The sequence below is a fragment of the Enhydra lutris genome, unplaced genomic scaffold (genome assembly GCF_002288905.1).
Source record: "Enhydra lutris kenyoni isolate GAN:26980312 unplaced genomic scaffold, ASM228890v2 scaffoldscaffold13, whole genome shotgun sequence".
NCBI lineage: Eukaryota > Metazoa > Chordata > Mammalia > Carnivora > Mustelidae > Enhydra > Enhydra lutris.
This window is the reverse complement of record NW_019154097.1, coordinates 40,210,218-40,229,713: the sequence shown is the minus strand read 5'-3', so window position 1 is coordinate 40,229,713 and position 19,496 is coordinate 40,210,218. Positions and strand designations below refer to the sequence as shown.

At 51.6% G+C, this 19,496-nt stretch overlaps 1 protein-coding gene across 2 annotated transcripts in view; it reads right to left on the bottom strand.

Moving 5' to 3' along the window:
* LOC111145672 (calcium voltage-gated channel subunit alpha1 B) overlaps positions 1-19,496 on the bottom strand; it is a 184,449-nt gene that overhangs the window by 20,198 nt on the left and 144,755 nt on the right. For both annotated transcript variants that reach the window (XM_022500758.1, XM_022500759.1), the window contains exons 32-37: positions 14,194-14,199; positions 10,601-10,717; positions 10,206-10,271; positions 8,595-8,686; positions 6,083-6,227; positions 806-933 (exon numbers count right to left, since the gene is read on the bottom strand). In XM_022500758.1, coding sequence (XP_022356466.1) covers positions 806-933; positions 6,083-6,227; positions 8,595-8,686; positions 10,206-10,271; positions 10,601-10,717; positions 14,194-14,199 — 554 coding nt within the window. The remainder of the gene's footprint in view (positions 1-805; positions 934-6,082; positions 6,228-8,594; positions 8,687-10,205; positions 10,272-10,600; positions 10,718-14,193; positions 14,200-19,496) is intronic.

The window sequence follows — 19,496 nt, the reverse complement described above, 5'->3', positions numbered from 1 at the left end:
AGGGAGCGACGGATGAAGGAACAGACAGACGGGCAGACGGTGAGTCGGCGCTGCTCCGTGGGCCCCGAGGGTAAGAGCAGTCCCCATGTGCGGGACTCTCACACACACCATGGAACAACGGTTTAGCCCCAGCCAGTCCCCTCACGACACCCTTGCTGTCTGGAAACGAGCCACCCCTCACCTGATGCAACACAGTAACCTTACCCACCAGGACCAGAGGGTCTCCAACATACTAGACCCTTCCTGGTAGCTCCTTCGATGTCAGTAAAAGTTCACCAAGCGCCTGCTATTCGCAGCCTGGGCTGGGGACACAGGTGCGTGTTGGCTCCTGTTCCCAAGGGTGATGGCAGAGAGGGAGAGGCCTGAGCCCATGGGCAAGAAGAATGTCATTTGTGCCATGAAGGCCTCCAAGCTTCATGAGGATGGTGAGGCCCCAAGGGAAGGCCCTCCTGCTGTGTCCACACCCTCTTCCTTGAGCCCTCCACGCCCCTCACGTGACAGACCTTCGAGGAGACCATATGCTCCCCTTCCACAAGTGCCCTGAGCCTCACAGACCCCTCAGAAGCTGCTAAGGGCCGGGCTGAGGGTCTCCTGGAGCTTTTCTCCACCCAGGGAGCTGTGAGAAAGCACTGTGGGCATGAGAAGGAGCGTGCCACCCAGAGGGGGACCTAGCACCACCCTACGTGGGCCCCACCGAGAACTGAGGGACAGACCTCACGTGACACAGGTCTGAAGCCCCCCAGCCTTGTTCCGAGCTCCGTGGCATGGACCACCCTGAGGACCACGGAGCACGGGGGCCACTCACCACGCAGCCGGGTCGTACTCAGCCCAGACCCGGATGAACTCGTCCAGGTGGTGAGGCCCTAGGATGGAAGAGTCCCGTGTAAGGTACTCAAAATTGTCCATGATCACGGCCACAAAGAGGTTCAACATCTGCAGGACAGGAAGGAGAAGGGGTAACATAAGGAGACCTCAGCCTGCCCTCTACTCTAGCCCTTCCCCTCCTGCCAAAGTCTGTGTGAAACCATCCCCGCAGCAGAGGCCACTCCAGCTCATCCAGCGCCAGCCCTGCTTCCCCTGCAGCCTCTGCCCTCCACTCTACCACCACCACCCCTGTGGCAGGCCCCTGCCCTGGGGCTAGATCCCGCCAGCTCTCCCAACACCCCCCACCCCATCCACACACCAAGCTGCCCCACCTCCCATCACCATCGTCCCCTCCCAGCTGGCTGTCAAGGGAAGCAGCAACTTTGGAGTTAGGGGTTTAGATTCTGGCGGCCAAAAGCTTGGCTTCTTTTCCCCTTTAATTGAGTTGAAATTCACAGAACATACATCCAGTATTTTACAACCCAGTGGCTTTACTTACTCACATCAGTCAACCACCCCTCGAGTTTCAAAAATTCTTTATCACCCCAGAAAACGCCTTGTGCCATAAAGGGCCGCTCACTTGCCCCCTTCCCTACAGTGTCTGTTCGGCACCCACAGGCTTGTCTCCTTGCAGTGTTTCATGCAAGAGGAGTCCCTCAGCACAGGGCCATCGAGGGCCTCCCGGGCCCGGCTTCTCTGCTTCCCATGAGGCTCACCCAGTCGTTGGGCGCAGAACCGCACAGCGTGTTAAGGCTGAATAACATCCTGTGCGGTACACAGCAGTTTGCTTCTCTGTCCACCCACGGAAGGACATTTGGGTTGTTGCCACCTGAGGGCTGAACTGTTTTCCACAGAAGTTGATGCATTTTACATTCCTACCGAAATGCGCAAGAGTCACAATTTCTCCACGTGCCTGATGATGCTGGTTATTTTCCATTAAAAAAAATTATTATTATTGTAGCCATTCCAGTGAGTGTGAAGCAAGTGTGTGGTTTTGAGTTTCCTTAATTTAGTCCAAAGATGATGAATATCTTCATGTGCTTGTTGGCCACTTTGTATACCTTCTGGCCAAAAACGTCTATTCTGATTCTTTGCCCATTTTTTTTATCCTTGTCTTTTGCAGTTCTGAGACTTCTTTATGTGTTTTGGATATTATCCCCTTAAAAATATGCAATTAGTAAATATTTTCTCCCATTCCTTAGAATGCATTTTCACATTTCTTATAATCCCCTTTGACACACACAAGTGTTTAATTTTGTAGTCTAATTTATTTTTCTCTTTTGTTGCTTGTGATTTTGGCGTCAAATCTAAGAATCCTTCAACAAATCTGAGATCAAGAGCTGCCCCCATGCTTCTTCTGAGAGTTTTGTAGTGTTAGCTCTTACATTTAGGTCTTTTACCAGTTCTAGGTTCGTTTTTGTATATGGGGTGAGATAGGGGTCCATCTTTTTTTTTTTTTTTCCACATGTGGACATCTGGTTGTCTCTTTGCGATGTGTCAGAGAAACTGTTCTTGCCACACCGAGCACCTTTGGCATCCTCGTCAAAAATCAACTGTCCACAGATATTTGGGTTTATTTCTGGAATCTCCGTCCCACTCTAATGGTCTATCCTTACACCAATACCTACTGTCCCCACATCAACCTTACTGAGATAAACGTGACTACTGACATAATTACAAGATACTTAGAGTACATATTCCAGTCTCTACACACACACACGTTGTCAAAGCATCCCTGCCATCTAGCTAACACGTCCATCACATATTTTTGATAGAATATTTACATTCTGCCCTCTAGAAAATTTCAGTTATACAATGCAGTGTTATCAGCTATAGTCACCATGTTTTACTTCACATTCTCAGACTTTATTCATGTTAGAGCTGAAAGTGTGCACCCTTTCAGCAACTTATCCCTACTTCCCCAACTCTCCAGTCCCTGGCAACAGTTCTTCAACTCTCCTTTTCCATGGTTTGGCTTCCAAAAAAAAATTCCACAGGTAAGTGATGTATGTAGTATTTGTCTTTTTCTGTCTGGCCTTTTTCACCTAGCACAATGCCCTCAAGATCCATCCATGTTGTCACAAATGACAGAAGGATCTCCTTCTTTCCCATGGCTGAATACTGTGAATGTGTGTGTGTACACACCAAGTCTTCCTTATCTACTCATCCGCTGATGAACACTTAGGTTGTTTCCATGTCTTGTCTATTGTGAGTAATGCTGCAGTGAACGTGGGCATGCAGATCTGTCCTCGATATCCTGTTCTCCTTCCATTTGGATGTATACCCAGAAGTGGGATTGCTGGATCATATTTTAGCTCCATTTTTTACTTTTTGAGGAACATCTATACTGTTTTCCATAGTGACGTACCAATTGACATTCCTACTGACCGCATACAGTGGTTCACTTTTCTCCACATCTTCGCCAACACCTGCCATCTCTTGTCTTCTTCACGATAGTCCATTTTAAGTGTGCGAGGCAACGGCCGCGGTTGTCTCGACGTGCATGCCCTGGTGACGGTGACACTGAGCACCTTTTCATGTACGTGTTGGTCGTCTGCATGACTCCTTCGGAGAAGTGTCTCTTCAGCCACACTGTTCTGACTCATGGTACCTTTACAGTAAGTTTTATAATAGGGAAACATGGGTTCTTTCACTTGGTCTTTAATTTTCAAGATTTTTTTGTTATTTGGGGCTCCTTGCCATTCCATATGAATTTGAGGATCAGCTTTCCCATTCCTGTAAAAAGGGCCCTGGAGCCCTGACAGGGTCCACACTGAATGTGGAGCTCACTCTGTGGGGCCATCACCACCTCACCAACATTAAGTCTCCGGATCCATGGGCCTGCATGTCTTTCCACTTAATTAGGTCTTCTTTAACTTATTTAAGGTTTTCATCTTCACGGGTATTTGTTCCTAGGTATTTTATCCCTTTGGATGCTACTGGAAATGGAATTATTTCCTTAATTTCCTTTTCAGGTTGTTTATCGCTGGTACCTGGAAACATAATTGACTTTTATGTGTTGATTTTATACTCTGAGACTTTGATTAACTCATTTATTAGTTCTAGCACTGTGCGTGCGTGTGTGCGCATGTGCGTGCGTGTGTGCATGCGTGTGTGTGCGTGTGCGTTCTTCAAGATGTTCTACATATACCATCATATCATCGGCAAATAGAGATAGCTTTACCTTTTCCTCTCCAATTTGGGTGCTTTTTATTTCTTTTCCTTGCCTAACTCCTCTAACTAAAACTTCCAGCACAATGCTGAGTAGAAGTGATAAGGAAGTGGGGATCCTTGTCCAGTTCCTGATATTTGAAGGAAAAGTTTGTAGTCCTTCGTCACTGAGTTTAATGTCAACTACAGGTTTTCATAAATGCCCTTCGTCACGTTACAGAGATTCCCGTCTTTTCTGAGTCTGCTAAGTGCTTCTGTCATGAAAGGGTGTTGAATTTTGTCAAGTGCTTTTCTGCATCTATTGAGATAATCATGTGAGTTTTTTCCCTTACCACATTGGTTAGTCTCTGTATGTTGAAGATGCAACCCTCCTGGGATAAATGAAAGATGCACTCCTGGGATAAACCCCACCTGATCACCGTGTCTAACCCCTTAACGTGCTGTGGGAGCTGGTGTGCTAGTATTTTGTTCAGGATCCTTACTGTGTACTTAGCACGGACGTTGGTCTGTAGTTATCTTGCTTGTGGCATCATTCCTGCTTTTGGTATTAGCATAATGGCAGCATCATAGGATTTGTTAGATGTTTCTCTTCTTCTACTTTTTGCAAGAGTTTGAGCAAGGGGCCCTTGGGGGGCTCAGCCAGTTAAGCGTCCCAGTCTTGGTTTCAGCTCAGGTCATGATCTCAGAGTCATGAGATCAAGCCCCACATCAGGCTCCGCAATCAGCATGGAGTCTGCTTGGGATTCTCTCTCTCTCCATCTGCCCGCCCCCCCTCTAAAAATAAAAAGAGCTTGAATAGAATTTATGTTAATTCTTCTTTCAGGCCATTTTCTGAATTTGGTAAAACATACAAAGCAATGAGCTTACCGATTTAATCACTCTGAAGTGCACAGCTGAGGGGCACCATCCCCACCACCTGTCCCCAGAACTCTTCCATCTTCCCCAGCCAAAACCCTGCCCCCGAGAAACACTAATCCCCATCCCCTCCCCCAATCCCCGGTGCCTGCTGTCGTGCTCTCCGTCTCTACGAGCTTCCCTGCTCTAAGGACCTCAGACAGCTGAAACCATGCTGTTACTTCTCCTTTTGCCGCTGGTTTCTTTCTCTTAGCGTCATGACTTCACAGGCCATCCATACCGTAGCATGGGTCAGAAGAGCCTCTCTTCCTAAGGCCGAATTGTACTCCCTTGTGTGTCCATGTCACAACCACTCACTCACTGGTGGGCACTTTGGTTGCTTCTGCCTCCAGGCCATTGTGAATGATGCTGCTGCGAACGTGCATGTACAAATACCGGCTTGAGGCCCTGCCCTCAGCTCTGGCATGTGCCCGGAGTGCAGCTGCTGGATCAGACGGCCACTCTGTTGTTCCCTTATCGAGGAGCTGCCATGCTGACTTCCACAGCCGCCGCACCACCTGACACCCCCCGCTGGCCGTGGACGAGGGCTTCTCTCAAGAACACCAGCAGACTGCAGGGGCTGCTTTCTTCCTTGTTTGCTCTCATGCCCATGTTTAATCTCCCGTCCTGCTGGTCCCCACCCTTCTCTAGGCACCGTCACCTCCAGCCACCTCCCCGGTCACTCTTCAGCCACTCCTGATCAGAAGCCAGAGCAAGGTTTGGAAACGTCACCCAGATTGTGTCATGCCCCTGCTCCAAGTTTTCCAGAGGTGTCTGCTGACCTGGAACAAAATCCACGTCCCCAGGACCCAGTCCACTGAGCTCCCCACCGCCCCAGTTCCCAAGGCTCGTCTGCCCCAGGCACGCTGGCTGGAGTGCTGCTTCTCTGTAACTCACCACTGTGACAGAGGCTAAAGGCTAAAGAACAGGTGTCCTGTGGAAAGTTAAAACCCTTTCTGAGAAGGAAAGGCCCACAGGAGCTCATCACAGAGTGGGTCCTTTTATAGGTCATCATCTCCGGAGACACAGGACCATCAACACAGAATCAGCTTGCAATGAGACATGAATCAGTACCAGGGATCTGTGAGAGACGTAGGGGGACCTGCGATGGACTGAGACAGGTGGACACATGGGCACAGTGACCAGGACTTACCAGAAAGGAGCAAAGGAAGATGAAGGAGACGAAGTAGAAGTAGGCAAAGTCGCTCCCACACTCACTGGCATTGGCGTGCTCATCACAGGCCTGATTGCTGAGACAGGACAGCATGATCTCATGCCAGGCCTCCCCCGTGGCACTCCTAAGAAGAAGGGCAGAGCCGTGAGGCCCATGAAGGAAGGGCCAGACCAGCCAGAGAAGGGTTCCCAGAAGAGCGGGCTCCAGTGCACACCCTCACTGGGCTCAGAATCCTCTGGCATTAGGTTTGCAAACTGATCATTAACCTAGAAAGAACTAGTTACTGAAAATAAGGCAGTGCACCAGAAGCCAGCACCATGGTGAGTGCCCCTCCATGGACCTCTGAGCCCCTCGAAGCCAACACAGCCTTTCCTGGCCCCTCCCACAGCAGGTGCCATCCCAGCCTTCCTTGATTCAACAAGTGGGGACTCCACCCCTCCAGTTTCTCAGACCAAACAGGTCGCAGTCATCCCTGCCTCCACTCATTCTCACCACCCCTGTTCACCAGCTCATCTACCTCCAAAGAACAGCTGGACTCTAACTGCCTCTCACCACCCTGGGTTAGGCAACCATCACCTTCCCCGAGCTCTGCAACAGCTTCTGAGTGGCTTTTCCTGCTCCACACCCCACAACACCCAAGTGGGTCCAACAAACACAGATGAGATCAGGTCACTTCTCTCAACGACCCCCAAACTCACTGCAAATCCAAAATGCACACAACTGCCCACAATTCCGTGCGGCCTGCAGCCCGTTCTCTCTCTCTGCTCAGCCCACTCCAGCCACAGCAGCGTCTGCGCTTCCAGAACACACCACGAACAACCCCACCCCGAGCGGCCACCATGGAGGACCTTCTTCATGGACATTTGTCCCCGATATGCAGTCAGAACACGGGCCGGAGGTCCCGCAGACTTGCAGGTAGACCAGAGGCCTGGGTGCCCCCCACCTGGTGTGCCCGTGTGCCCAGCTCTGGGCACAAGCGAGCCCAGCTCTGGGCACAAGCGAGCCCACTGTCCATCACCAGTGGCTAGGAGTAGGGGGCTCTTCCTGCAGGGCAGCTGTCCTGTGCCAGGCCTGACTGACATGGGCATTCCTATGTGACTCCGAGATCAGGGAGGAAAAGAGATCTTTGAGAACAAAGGCTTCCAGCTGCGGCTGGTTTCAGAGACCTGCTTCAACTACTGCAGCCTGAGGCAGGACTTTAACAGATGAAGAGATGAAATGAACATAACAGCTAAAGTCTGGAGAGACGATGTCATTTGGAGAAAGTGTCGGCCTCTGACTGAAAGAACAAGGGTCAGCCAACTCTCTCCAGGCGGCCTAGCAGAGCAGACCCGTCTGCTCTCCCTCCATGGAAAGAACCCCACAGGCCCTGCCTGGGACTGTGTGGGGCTCCCCCAGCTTAGGCCTCACAAGCATTTGCATAAAGAAACACACATGTGGGGGCGCCTGGGTGGCTCAGTGGGTTAAGCGACTGCCTTTGGCTCAGGTCATGACCTCAGGGTCCTGGGATCGAGCCCCACATCGGGCTCTCTGCTCAGCAGGGAGCCTGCTTCCTCCTCTCTCCCTGCCTGCCTCTCTGCCTGCTTGTGATCTCTGTCTCTGTCAAATAAATAAATAAAATCTTAAAAAAAAAAAAGGGAAGAAAGAAAAGAAACACACATGTGGGAACCTCAAGAAGGAGCCCCGGGTGGCATCTTATGTCAGCCCCCAGCTCCCCAAGTCCCTCCAAAGGGCTCCTTTCTTCCCTCCGAGGGTCACAGTGGTGGGCTTGCCTTACTGAAGGAGACTCTGGAGGCGGGGAGACACCTTCACCCCTCTCCCTTCAGACCCCAAACAGGGAGGGTCAACAGCCCCCAGTCTGAGGAGAGTGTGCCACGTCTCAGGACAACAGGTGCCCCCAGGCCTCCCGAACACATTCTCACCGGGAGGCACCTGAGCCAGGACCAAGCCACTCTGACGCTGGACTTGGGGCAGAAAGCCTAGGGAACTGCAGTCCTGTGAGCCCCAAGGGCAGCTGGAGGCACACTCACACCAGTGGGTCTGGCCAGCTGAGTCCCTTGGGTCACTAAGTAGCACGCTCGCCGTCAGCAGCTGTTGCCCTGCTTCCCCCGGTCCCACAGACCCTGCAGTCAACAAGGTGAGCAGATGGAAAGCTTACAGCCAGCACACTGAAAAAGATCCTGCTGGACACCTTCTGTCCTCCCAGACCCTTGGCCGCAGCCTCACTAAGGCCTTCTGGCCACCACCGGGTACCTGAGCCGAGGTGGTCAAGGCCAGCCTCACACCTGGGGCTCTCAGGTTGACCTCCCTTGGGGGCTTGCGTTCTGTCTGCCCTGAGGCCCAGGAACCCTTAGGGAAGGATGCCAAGAAGAGGGGAGAAGAAGCTGGGAAGGCCCACTGAGGGGAGGCCAGCCCGAGCTGGGTTGGCACACACCCCGTCCCTCCTGAACGGAGGAGCCCCCAAGCCTGTGCTGACCCCTGACCAACACACCTGAACAGCAGCATCAGGGCCTGCAGAAACGTCCGGAAGTTGTTGTGCCGGTTGATGCTGCTGTCATCATCCAGCGCAATATTTCCAAAAACCTGAAAGGAGAAAGAAGGCTGCAGGCTGGTGCTGTTGGGACCCCTGGAGCTGTGGCCAGGCAGAGGAGGGTGTGTGCCCGTGAGGACCCACAAGGCCCAGGACACAGCCCTTAGCCACCTCCACTGTAGCAGGGGCTGGAGGGGCCTGTGCTTCCAGCCAAATGTGTCACTGCCCCACCCCCCGCCAGCTCCACGTGTCTGCAGGCACAAGTCCGCACACCCAGTGAAAACGCGGCTGGAGCTCAGCGTACGTGGGCTGCTCTGTATGGAAGACGGACGCACTAGAAAGTTCACTCTGTCATCAGTGACTACGAGGCGGGAATTATTGTGATAATAGCCAGGAGATCAACTTGAAAGTTTCTTTTTAAGTGTCTTTGCAAATACCACAATGGGCTTTTTATCCATTTTAATTGATTTCTTTTTTGGGTTAGGAATGCAAACAAGTCAGTAACTATACGTGGCTTGAAATCTGTAATCTGGCTGAAAAACTTAGGAACTATCAAAGCTTCACCAAAAACAAAGATCAGTGACCCTTATGGTCTTATACATCCACAAAAAAAAGCAGCCAAAAATACATTTTATTTATTTATTTATTTATTTAAAGATTTTATTTATTTGACAGAGATGACAAGTAGGCAGAGAGGCAGGCAGAGAAAGAGGGGGGAAGCAGGTTCCCCGCTGAGCAGGGAGCTCAGATCCCAGGACCCTGGGATCATGACCTGAGCCGAAGGCAGAGGCTTAACCCACTGAGCCACCCAGGCGCCCCGAAAAATACATTTTAAAGAGCATCCGGTATCAGCAAATTTTAAAGCAAGTGAAGCTTTTCACTCCCTGAAACAGAGTTTAAAAATCAATTTGCACCTAACCTTTGAGACAGTGGCTTCTTCCACTGTAATTTAACATTGGGATCCAACTCCTACCCTACTGCTGAAAAGTGACCCGATGCCAAAGATTCAAATCTGGAACACTGCTTTGTGTCTCATAAATGTTTTTCCAAACAGCTAACCAAGGGTTCTTGGGGAAATGAAGGGGATCTAAATTCTCTCAGCTGGATCTGACAGTATAGTGACCCAATTCGATCCTGCTGACTTTTTCTTCTAGAACATACGATCTCCTGTAAAGGGTCAGGCTGGCTCTCTGGACTGAGAGAAGGACCGGCTGGGGCACATGTGCTTCAAATCTCCACCGGCGGGGGCGGCCAGCACCCAGTCCAATGAGCCCACCGACACCCTAACAGCCCCGTGGGGTTTTACTCAGGAGCACGGCAGAGCACAGTACCACGGGCCACGGACGGGGGGACTACGCCTCACTAGAGGACTCTGGGAGACAGGCCCAGACTCGGGGTGCCCAACCTCAGTGTCCTCATCGATAGAACAGCCTTTCTGAGAGTTAAGTTCATAAAGTCCTGAAAACGGTATCTGCCTCATAAGCAAAGTTCCCTGAGTGTCGCTCTGTCACAGGTACCATCTGGTGACCGTGACCAGCACCCTGCCGCCCCCGGTCCCGTCAGCACGCCCACCTGCATGCCGATGATGGCGTAGATGAAGAACAGCATGGCGATGAGAAGACACACGTAGGGCAGGGCCTGTGGAGACACACGGAGGACAGGGCAGCTCCAGGGGGCTGCCCCGCTGCCTGGCTCGGACCTTGTCTGCGGAGGGGATGGTGGTCTGCCTGGCTCAGACCTCAGCGGCCGCAGAGCCACCCCACTGACCACAAAGCCCCTCTACCAAGAGGCGGCCTCGCTTCCTTCATCCCTGAGCAGTCGCGCGCCCCGCCACGGGGTCAGTGAGCACAACCGAGGGGCTGTCTGGGCAACTTAGAAGGTCTGTAAACCACAACGGGGTAACAGGCACCAAGGGGCCTCCAGGAGGAGGGCCGCTCCGGGGCTCAGGGCGCTGGGCCGGGCCTCACCTTGAAGGACTGCACAAAGGTCCACAGCAGAATGCGGATGGTGTAGCCTTGGCGCAGCAGCTTGATGAGCCGGGCGGCCCGAAACAGGCGCAGGAAGCTGAGGTTGATGAAATTGTTCTGTGGGGAAGACAGGCTGTTCTCAAGCCGGCGGAGATCAGCCTCCCACCATGGCAGACCTCCCACCCGCCTCTCCCAGACCTGCTGTGCCCCGAAGGAAAGTGGATCCAAAGAGAGACCAAACAGAAAGTCACTGCTCTACAGGAGAGAAGCAGCAACGGCCACCAGAAAACCTTCCGAAAGTGAAGCTTGTCATTGCCAATCACTTCTCATGCAGCAAATCAATGGAAACCCTCTGCTCTAGGCTCCCCTGCACCCGACAGGGACGGAGAGAGACGAACTCCCAGAAGTAGCCCCTTGCTGCCAAGAGGAGCCAGGGGGCCACCTGTGGATGGGCCTCCAACGTGGACCGCCTCTTGCGAGACACAGCCAAGCCGTGCAAGCGCCGGGCAGGGCTGCTTCTCCACGGAGAGCCTCTGAGGGGCCCTTCCCTTCTCCGCATGGCTAGCAAAGCCCCTGCCTGCCTGGGACCTGGCAGAGGGGCAAACATTTCCCCCAGAGCTGCTCACGGTGCCTGCAGACAAGTCACCGTACGAAGTGTAAGTGTGGGCGATCCCACTGCCCACACCACGGAAGCCACTCAGGAAATCCACGAATGCTCCCAGTGGCAGAGATCCCGGGATGTCAAGCATGGCTCCTTCATCAGAGGGGGAGTGAGCTTTCCATCTGGGCCCAGGGGCACCTTGAATTATCAGCCCATCCCTTTCAGGAAGAACGGCTCTGGGCGGACGACGTAGGTGTGCTTGTGGCCCTGGGCAGCTTCCCAGCCTCTGTCTGCTTAGAGACCAGGTGCCCGCATGACAGCAGCTCCCTGACATCTGGGTGTCTAACATAGGCAAGCAGCTCAGGCTTAGAAACAATGTATCGCCAGATTCAGTGGTCCAATGGAGACAGAAGAGAACACGACATGTTCAATGAGCGGCAGTGGGAGAGCACGTGCAGGGGCTGTGGGGAGCCTGGGGAGAGCTGGCTGCCCCCCTCCAGAGCTGCCCAGCTGGTCCTGGCTGGGACAAAGCGTTCAGTGGACAGGCAGGTCTCACTCCCACTTCTGAGGACCATGGCCCCAACCCAGCCTTGTCCACCCCTTTGTTCCCACTGGGGTGGGGGATGCTGGGGACTCTAGTCTGTCTCTGCTGGGGGGCTAGAGGTGGGAGGCACGAGGTAGTCACAAGGAGGTGCTGACTAGGGTCTGGATCAGCAAAAGGCAGAAGTGGACCATGGGTGGGATCCTGGAGGGCAAACAGGCTTGCCTACAGCTCCCTCACCTGCTTGCTGTGCTGGGGCAAGAGAATCTCAGTGGTGCAGGAAACACCCACACTCGCCCTGCGGGCCCCAGGTTTGCAGGTGAGCCAGTCAGCTCGGGAGGACCGGCACAGCGGTGGAAGGGAGACCTCGTCTACAGCGCTGGGAAATCCCAGCATGAGGCAGTAAAGCAGAGGAAGGTGAGGGAGCCGGCAAGTGCCTGGCCTCCTCTGAGGTCCCACTTGGACCGCACCTGCCCACTTGCATCTGGAGGGCCCAAGACTGTTACAACACAGTCAGCATCTGCCCAGCCCAAAGGACTTTGCTCAGGCCACTGGCACCTAGAGATTCTCGGGAAAAGAGAGGCTCTGGGTGAGAAAGAAGGGATGGAGGACAAGGCAGGGGAGGGCACTGATCGTGCGCAGTGTGCACCAACACAAAGCTCACACGCCCCGGCCTACTTTTTGCTGAGACTCAAGCTCTCACCCCTCCCCCGAGATGTCTTTTCTCAGGGCTCCAGGGGGCACTCGGGAGGGGGGCGGGGGCCACAGACACACAGCCTGAGAGAGCCATGAGGACGGATGGTGACAGCAGCCACAGATACCCCAAGCACAGGGTGGCAGGCAGAGCACTCCGGGGCCGCACCAGGGCGGGAGCTGCCAGGCACCAGCACGCGAGCAGCATACGGGAGAACGGGGGGGAGGTGGTCAGCAAGCACACGGCAGCCTCCCCACGGCCACGCGTTGTCACCTCTGGCCTCAGCCAGCCCCTCAGTGGTGGAAAGGGCCTGCCCCGTCCTCCCAGAGTCCATGGTTTCTGTCACACCAGAGAGCCCCAAGTACCTTATTTCAAAGCCTACATTTCAATCACCTACATTTCAAAGCCAGGCCCTTCCTGACTGCCACCTGCCTCGGCATTGGGAAGGTCTAGGGCACCCCAAAGAGGCATTATCACAACCCGCAATGTGGCGGATGGTTCACCCTGAGGGTACCCTGGTCCCCAGCTCCTCTGAGCCCCTGGCTTCCTCACCCACAAGACGGGGACATTAGGACGTTGTCCCCAGATGCTGAGGAATCAGAGATTTGAGGGATTTAAAGGCACGCCAGGCATCGTGACACACACCCCGCAAAGGGGAGCCCCAGACCCCGACAGGCATCCCCTGTGCCCTGTGCACATCTGTTGGGACCCACACTCCATGCTGGCAGCAAGGTCCAGCAAGCAAGCGACAGACTGCTCTCATACTTGGCTCTTTCCCGGCGGGACGATGAGGAGGAACAGACCCCAAGGTGCTCAGCGTGTCATGGGACTGTGTGCACTCTGAAGAGGGAGGGCACGGGGGCAGGGGGCTCTTCCCAAGGGCACAGGGAACAGCCATGGAGGGGCCTGATTCAGATATTTCTGCATCAAATGGCATTTTCTCAAAACCTCAAGATCTTCTCCACTTGTGAAATACTTGATCATTAATGTTCATTTTCTGGAACAGGATCTCAAATACTTGCTACTTTATATGAATTTCCAGTCACAGCCTCGGTTTCATCTGCTCCTGGTGTCTTTGCTCTCCTGTCAGATACTCCTGAAGGCCTGGGGTTCACGCCACCCAGCCGTGGGAACCACGGAGCGAGCGTGCACGAGCTGGCCAGTGAAGGCTGGACACAGGAGCCAGGTGCTCTGCTGTCTCTGGGGACAGACCCTCTTCCCGCTCCGTTCAGGCCTTACACAACCCCTTCTGAATCACGGAGACACAATCTCCAATCCCCTCCAGCCCCGAGGCCCAGAGAGGATTCCCCGTGGAAGGGCAATTCCAGGAAGAATGCTAGAGGAGGCATCGTCAGAGGCCACTGGGGAGAACCACCATTGTATGTGGGTTCAATGGGGACAGAGCAGAAGGGAGATGGTGCCAGAGAAACCATGGACTCCACAGGATCAGGTCGAAACTCATGCCCTACAAAATCCCTCCGATTCTGAACCCAATCCCAACAGGAAAAACTGGCTGGGCACTTACCCACTTGGCTCAGAAGACCCAAGGCCAGTTCCTGAATCAAACAGTTCCCGGGAGGGCCCTCAGAAGCCCCCACTGGACCCCAGATGCTGAGAAGAGACCAGAGGGGATGGGGACTGCCAGACTCTGACCACACGCCTCAGGAAGGCGGTGGTGAGGGCTCACAGGAGAAGGGACAGGGGCAGGGCAAGCAAAGCAAGGAGTTTTAAGAACTGTTTAAAGTCATGAAACCAACCGTTTCCTATATGTGATGTTTTCATGGATGGGTATTTGCGTATTATTTACAAATTGGGATGTTTGAGCAGCAGGTGCACAACATACAGACGGAGACATGGTTTTCGCATTGTATGTTGGTTGGATGGCGTGAGTCAGCAGGTAGTTTACGGTAAATCAAGAACAAAAACAGAAAACAAAAGAGAAAATGAGTCATCAACACAAGCAAAAACTCAAACTTCGAATACCTCACTGGAAAATTTTAGGATTTTAGTAAACTTTGCACATTTTGCTTAAAATGCACCAGATCAAATATTTTGGAAATCTGGAGGCTATGCAGACAGGGTGGCGCTCGTTTGCATTCCTGTTTGTAATGCAAATCCAAAGATGACTCACAGACACTTGTTTTTTTATTTCCAGGCAAAGAAATCAATGTCAGTTTTATGCTTCCTTGGGGATGCTGTCTCTACACGACCCTGGTTAAGGCTATTACTCTATTTTGATTAAGTGGGAGGTGGGAACTGACACTCATATTTTTGCCTAAGGAAAAAAAAGTACATTCACAAAGTAACACATGAAGTGACTACAAATGAACAAAAATAAAGACGCCACTAATCCACACGCCGGCTCCCTTCCATCTTTTCCGCTCTGGGCAGAACAGGGTGAAGGACGGGAGCGCTAGTGGCCAGAGCCACCAGAGCTTCCGAGCCGAGCAGTACCTCATTCCTCCCGCCAGCCCTGCTGGGCATCGGGGGCTGATGGCCACCACCATGGAGGGCTTATTTGAAGGGTGGTCTGATCCAACCACAAGCCACCCAGACCTCGAGTGTCCAATAGCTGAGGGACGGACACTGGGCCTCCTGCTTACAGAAGGTCTCTGCCTTGTGTGCGGGCCTCTCTGGAGCCAGAGGTCTCCCCAGAAGACATTTAGGCATCATGCACTCTGCACGTCTGGCAACCCTCACCCTTGATACCCACTCATCATTCTGCCCTCTCTGAGAGGACACACGCCCATGAAGGAACCCCAGAGCTGTGTCCTTGCAGATGGGAGCTCGGTGTCTGGATCCCTCTATCTGGAGGACAAAGACTGCTGTGTCCAAGGATGAGGCCCAGAGGGATCAGCAGTCAGCTTGCTCCTCCCAGCAACCACACTGGTACGAACTATTCCTGGATGAGAAGCGCCTGGGCAATGCCACAATGCCAAGGGCTGTTGTGACAAACATCCTTGGCTTTTGCATGAAAATGGCAGCTCGGAACTTTCCCCCTATTGTTTGGATTGTTAATTTTTTAAAACCACGAAACATACCACATACACAAAATATGTATAAATATGTGTATAGATGCACATTTTAAAGAAAAGGAATAAAATGTCCATCCATCCATCACCCCACTTAAAGAAAACAGAATGTCACCAAGACTTTCGAAGCCCTTCTTGTCCCCCTTTGTCCTCCCCAGACGTAGTAGCTACCTGTAATGCTTGTTAACAATTTCTTTTCTTTACTGTCTTACCACAAACTCTGAAAACGTGTTATACTTGGCTTCTCTTAACCTTTGTGATGGGACGCTACTGTACGCGGCCTTCTCAGACTTGGGCAGACTTGCTGACGGCGAGCAAACTGCTTCTCAGGGGCTTCCCTCCTGATGCAGAGACCACCCTCTGGTGCGTGGGGCGCATCACTCTGTTCACGGGCGGTCACAACCGGTGCATTCCGGGGCTGCCGTGAACTGCGTAGCCACGAACCTCTGTGTGAGAGGGTCTCTGGGTCACCTGCCCGGACACCCTCTGGCACATGACCTAAGAGGGAATCCCCCAGCGGCAGGCATGTCTATGCCTGACTTTCCGGGGATTGCCACACTTTTCCCAGCAGGAGCGTGGAGGTTCTGGCTGACCCACTTGCTAAGCACTGGCATGGCTGGAATTCCTGTCTGACAAACTGGAGGGTATGAAAGGGCATCTCAATGTCTTTCACCTTACGTTTCTTTAATTACAAATAAGGTTCGTTGGTCATTTCTGTTTCTCACTCTTTTAGCAAAATGCCCAGTTACATCTTCAGCTCATTTATCCATCTGGTTGCTTCTGTTTTTCTTAATGATTCACTGAAGGGCCTTGCACATTTTGGACACTAACCTTCACTAATGGTTCAGAAAACCTCTCTGCCCTCCGACCACGCCTTTGTCAATCAATGTCGGTGCATCTGAGGCCTGAGGAGCTCATTCTTGCTCTCTGTTATTGACCTCATCCAGTCTCATGGCTCTGATTTCATCCTACAGGCTCATGGTTCCCCAGCGTAGGACTGGCACGATTCTCTCCTCCAAACTCCAGGCACGTCTGTCCAACGGCCTGTTGGACAAGTCCTGGAAGGCCAACAGGCAACCCACCCTAACGCGCACACGCTGCATCCAGGCCACATGTACAAACAGTGCACAACCAACCTGGTCCGCCCAGTCTTTCCCATTTCAATGACAGATAACCCATGTCCCCACGCGCTCAGATCAGATGCCATTCTTGCCTCAATTTTTACCCAGACCGCTGCTCCACCAGTAGCTCTACTGGAAAACACATCCAGAATGACGGTCTCTCACCTGAGCCCAAGCCCCCAGCCCCTCTACTGGGCTCCCTGAGTGGCACTCGTATTCTCCCAGGACCAACACTCAATTGCGGCATCTGCATCTTTTTTTCCTGAGAATTCTCCCAGACCAGGACAGAGGTGTCGAGAATTAACATTTCGTGGCCTCCGCGCACCAGCAGCCTTCGGCTAGTGGCTAACAGCACTTGCTGAAAAATACCCCAGCTGCCTTGCCACTTGCAGGGATAACGGAGGTTCAGGGCTCCCAGTGAGGACCCACAGTGGTAACTGCCCTCAGAGTACACGATATTCTGGCCGCCTCCCTTCCCTGACCCACTTCCTTGCTCCCTGGTATTCCTGAGGTCACCTCCCAAATGAATGACTTGCACTGAACTCCTGTCTTAGGGTCTGTTTCTGGGATAACCAGCTAAGCCCTAACCCACCGAGCTGCTTCTGCCTGTGCCCTGTACTATAGTCTCAGCTAGACATTTGGTCTGAAAACGCAGATCATGTCCCTCCTGTTCCAACCTCACTCTAAATAAAATCCCGAACTGACTGCAATTGCACATCCTTCCCTTCTCCCCATTCCCTCCACCCCTCGTCATGCTGCAGGTGCTGGGCGGGTGCAGGGCTCAGGGCTGCTCCCCCAGGACCCCCTGCTCCACGTTCTCACAGACCCAAACGTCTTCATTGGCAAGTCACCAAGTCAGTGACAGCTCCTCTGGGCACACAGCCATCAAAGCCCCCGCCCCCCGGTCCCGTGTCTCATAACCCTTCTCTGCTTTGCCTTCTCCCAGTGCCTCTCATCGTGTGACACTGTGTCTCTCTTAGGGGAATGAAACTCAGATTTTCATCTTTTGTCCCTGCACTTAGAATATTGCTTACTACGTGATAGGCAGTGTATAAATATTGATAATGGATAATGGGTTCATCCATTTATAATTTATAAGGGATTCATAACAGATAAGTGAAGGGATGTGATGCAAATATCCCCTTCCTCTTCATGGATTGTCCTTTCTTCTTTCGATGAACAGAAACTCTTCATTTTACAGAATTTTTTTTTTAAATTATGGATGGTGCTTCCTATAGTTTGCTCAAGCAATCAGTCCCTATCCCGAGGTCTTAAAGAGAATCTCCTGTATTCTCTTCTAAGAGTTTTAAAGTTTTTTCCTCTTATATTTAAGTATTTTCATCCATTTGAAATAGCTTTTTTGTGAATGGATGAAGATCCAATTTCCATCTTTCCCTATGTTGATCATCATCATACCCACATCGATTGTTGAATTATCTCACCACTAAGCAGCACAGTCATATATCAAGTTTCCATACACGAGTGATTCTGATTCTAGGCTCTTGATTCCGTCCATTGGCTCACTTACTCTCCCCCAAGCCAGCACCACAGTCTTAACACTCTAGCTTTATAAGAAGTCTTATCACCAACAAGAACAGTACCTTTCCATGCCCACTGCCCCAGCAGCACCCTCCGCTTCCTAAGTATCTTGAGTATTTAGGGGGCCTTTGCCCTTTCTGATGAGTTTTAGAAGCAACTTGTCAATTTCCAAAACAAAAACAAATTCACTTATTGAAATTACATCGAATCTACAGATCAATTTGGGCAGAACCATATCTGAAGTTGACACTACTTAGTACTGACGTGCTAACACCGTCTGCTTAAGTCTCCTTTCCTATCTGTCACTGAGGGTTGGACTTTTCCACATAAAGATCTTGTATTCGGGCATCGTTAGGGCTGCAGGTGGGACTGCTGACGCAGTTGTGATCTACGGTCGGCTACTCGCTCGGGTACTCGACTCAGCGGCCGTGCCGAACACTCTTCTTGGCTCAAGAGGATTCCGGATCTACAGATAATAATGTTATCCAGGAATAATGGCAGCTTTGCCTATTTCTGTTCTAATACTTGGGTGTTTTATTTATCTTTCTTGTCTCATTCACTCAACAAGTGTCTACCAAACACCCAAGCCCTGGAATGTGGCGGTGAACCGGACAAACACCTCTAATCCTCACGGGGCTGACATTCACTTTACTGAACCAACCAGGCCCTGAAGTTCCATGTTGGAAAAGAAGGAGTGCTGACAGGTACGGTCTTTTCCTAATTTTAAAGGGAATTCTTTCCAAATTCCACCATCATATGATGTTAGTGCAGGATTTTTGGTAAATTCTCTTCATCAGGTCAATAATTCCTACATTGCTAATAATTTCTATCATGAATACAATTTGAGTTTTATTGAACATCTTCTCTGCACCAATGACAGGATCGCATTAATAGTATCCTTTGATCTGCTAATCTAAATTAGACACTCTGATGCATTTTACTCAATGTTAATGAATGAGTGTGGAGTATGATCTTCCTTTATTATATTCTATTTTTTAAATAATTCTGGTGTCCAGGTTGTACTAGTCTCATATCAGTAGTTAGGGATGTTCACTCTTTTTCTATTCACTTCAAAAATTTGTTTAGGCTCTTGAAAGAAATTGAAGAAGACACAAAAAGATGGAAGAGCATTCCATGCTCATGGATCGGAAGAATAAACATTGTTAAAATGTCTATACTGCCTAGAGCCACCTATACTTTCAGTGCCATCCCGATCAAAATTCCACCGGCATTTTGCAAAGTGCTGGAACAAACAATTCTAAAATTTGTATGGAACCAGAAGAGATCCCAAATTGCTAAGGAAATGTTGAAAAAGAAAAACAAAACCGGCGGCATCACATTGCCTGATTTCAAGCTTTACTACAAAGC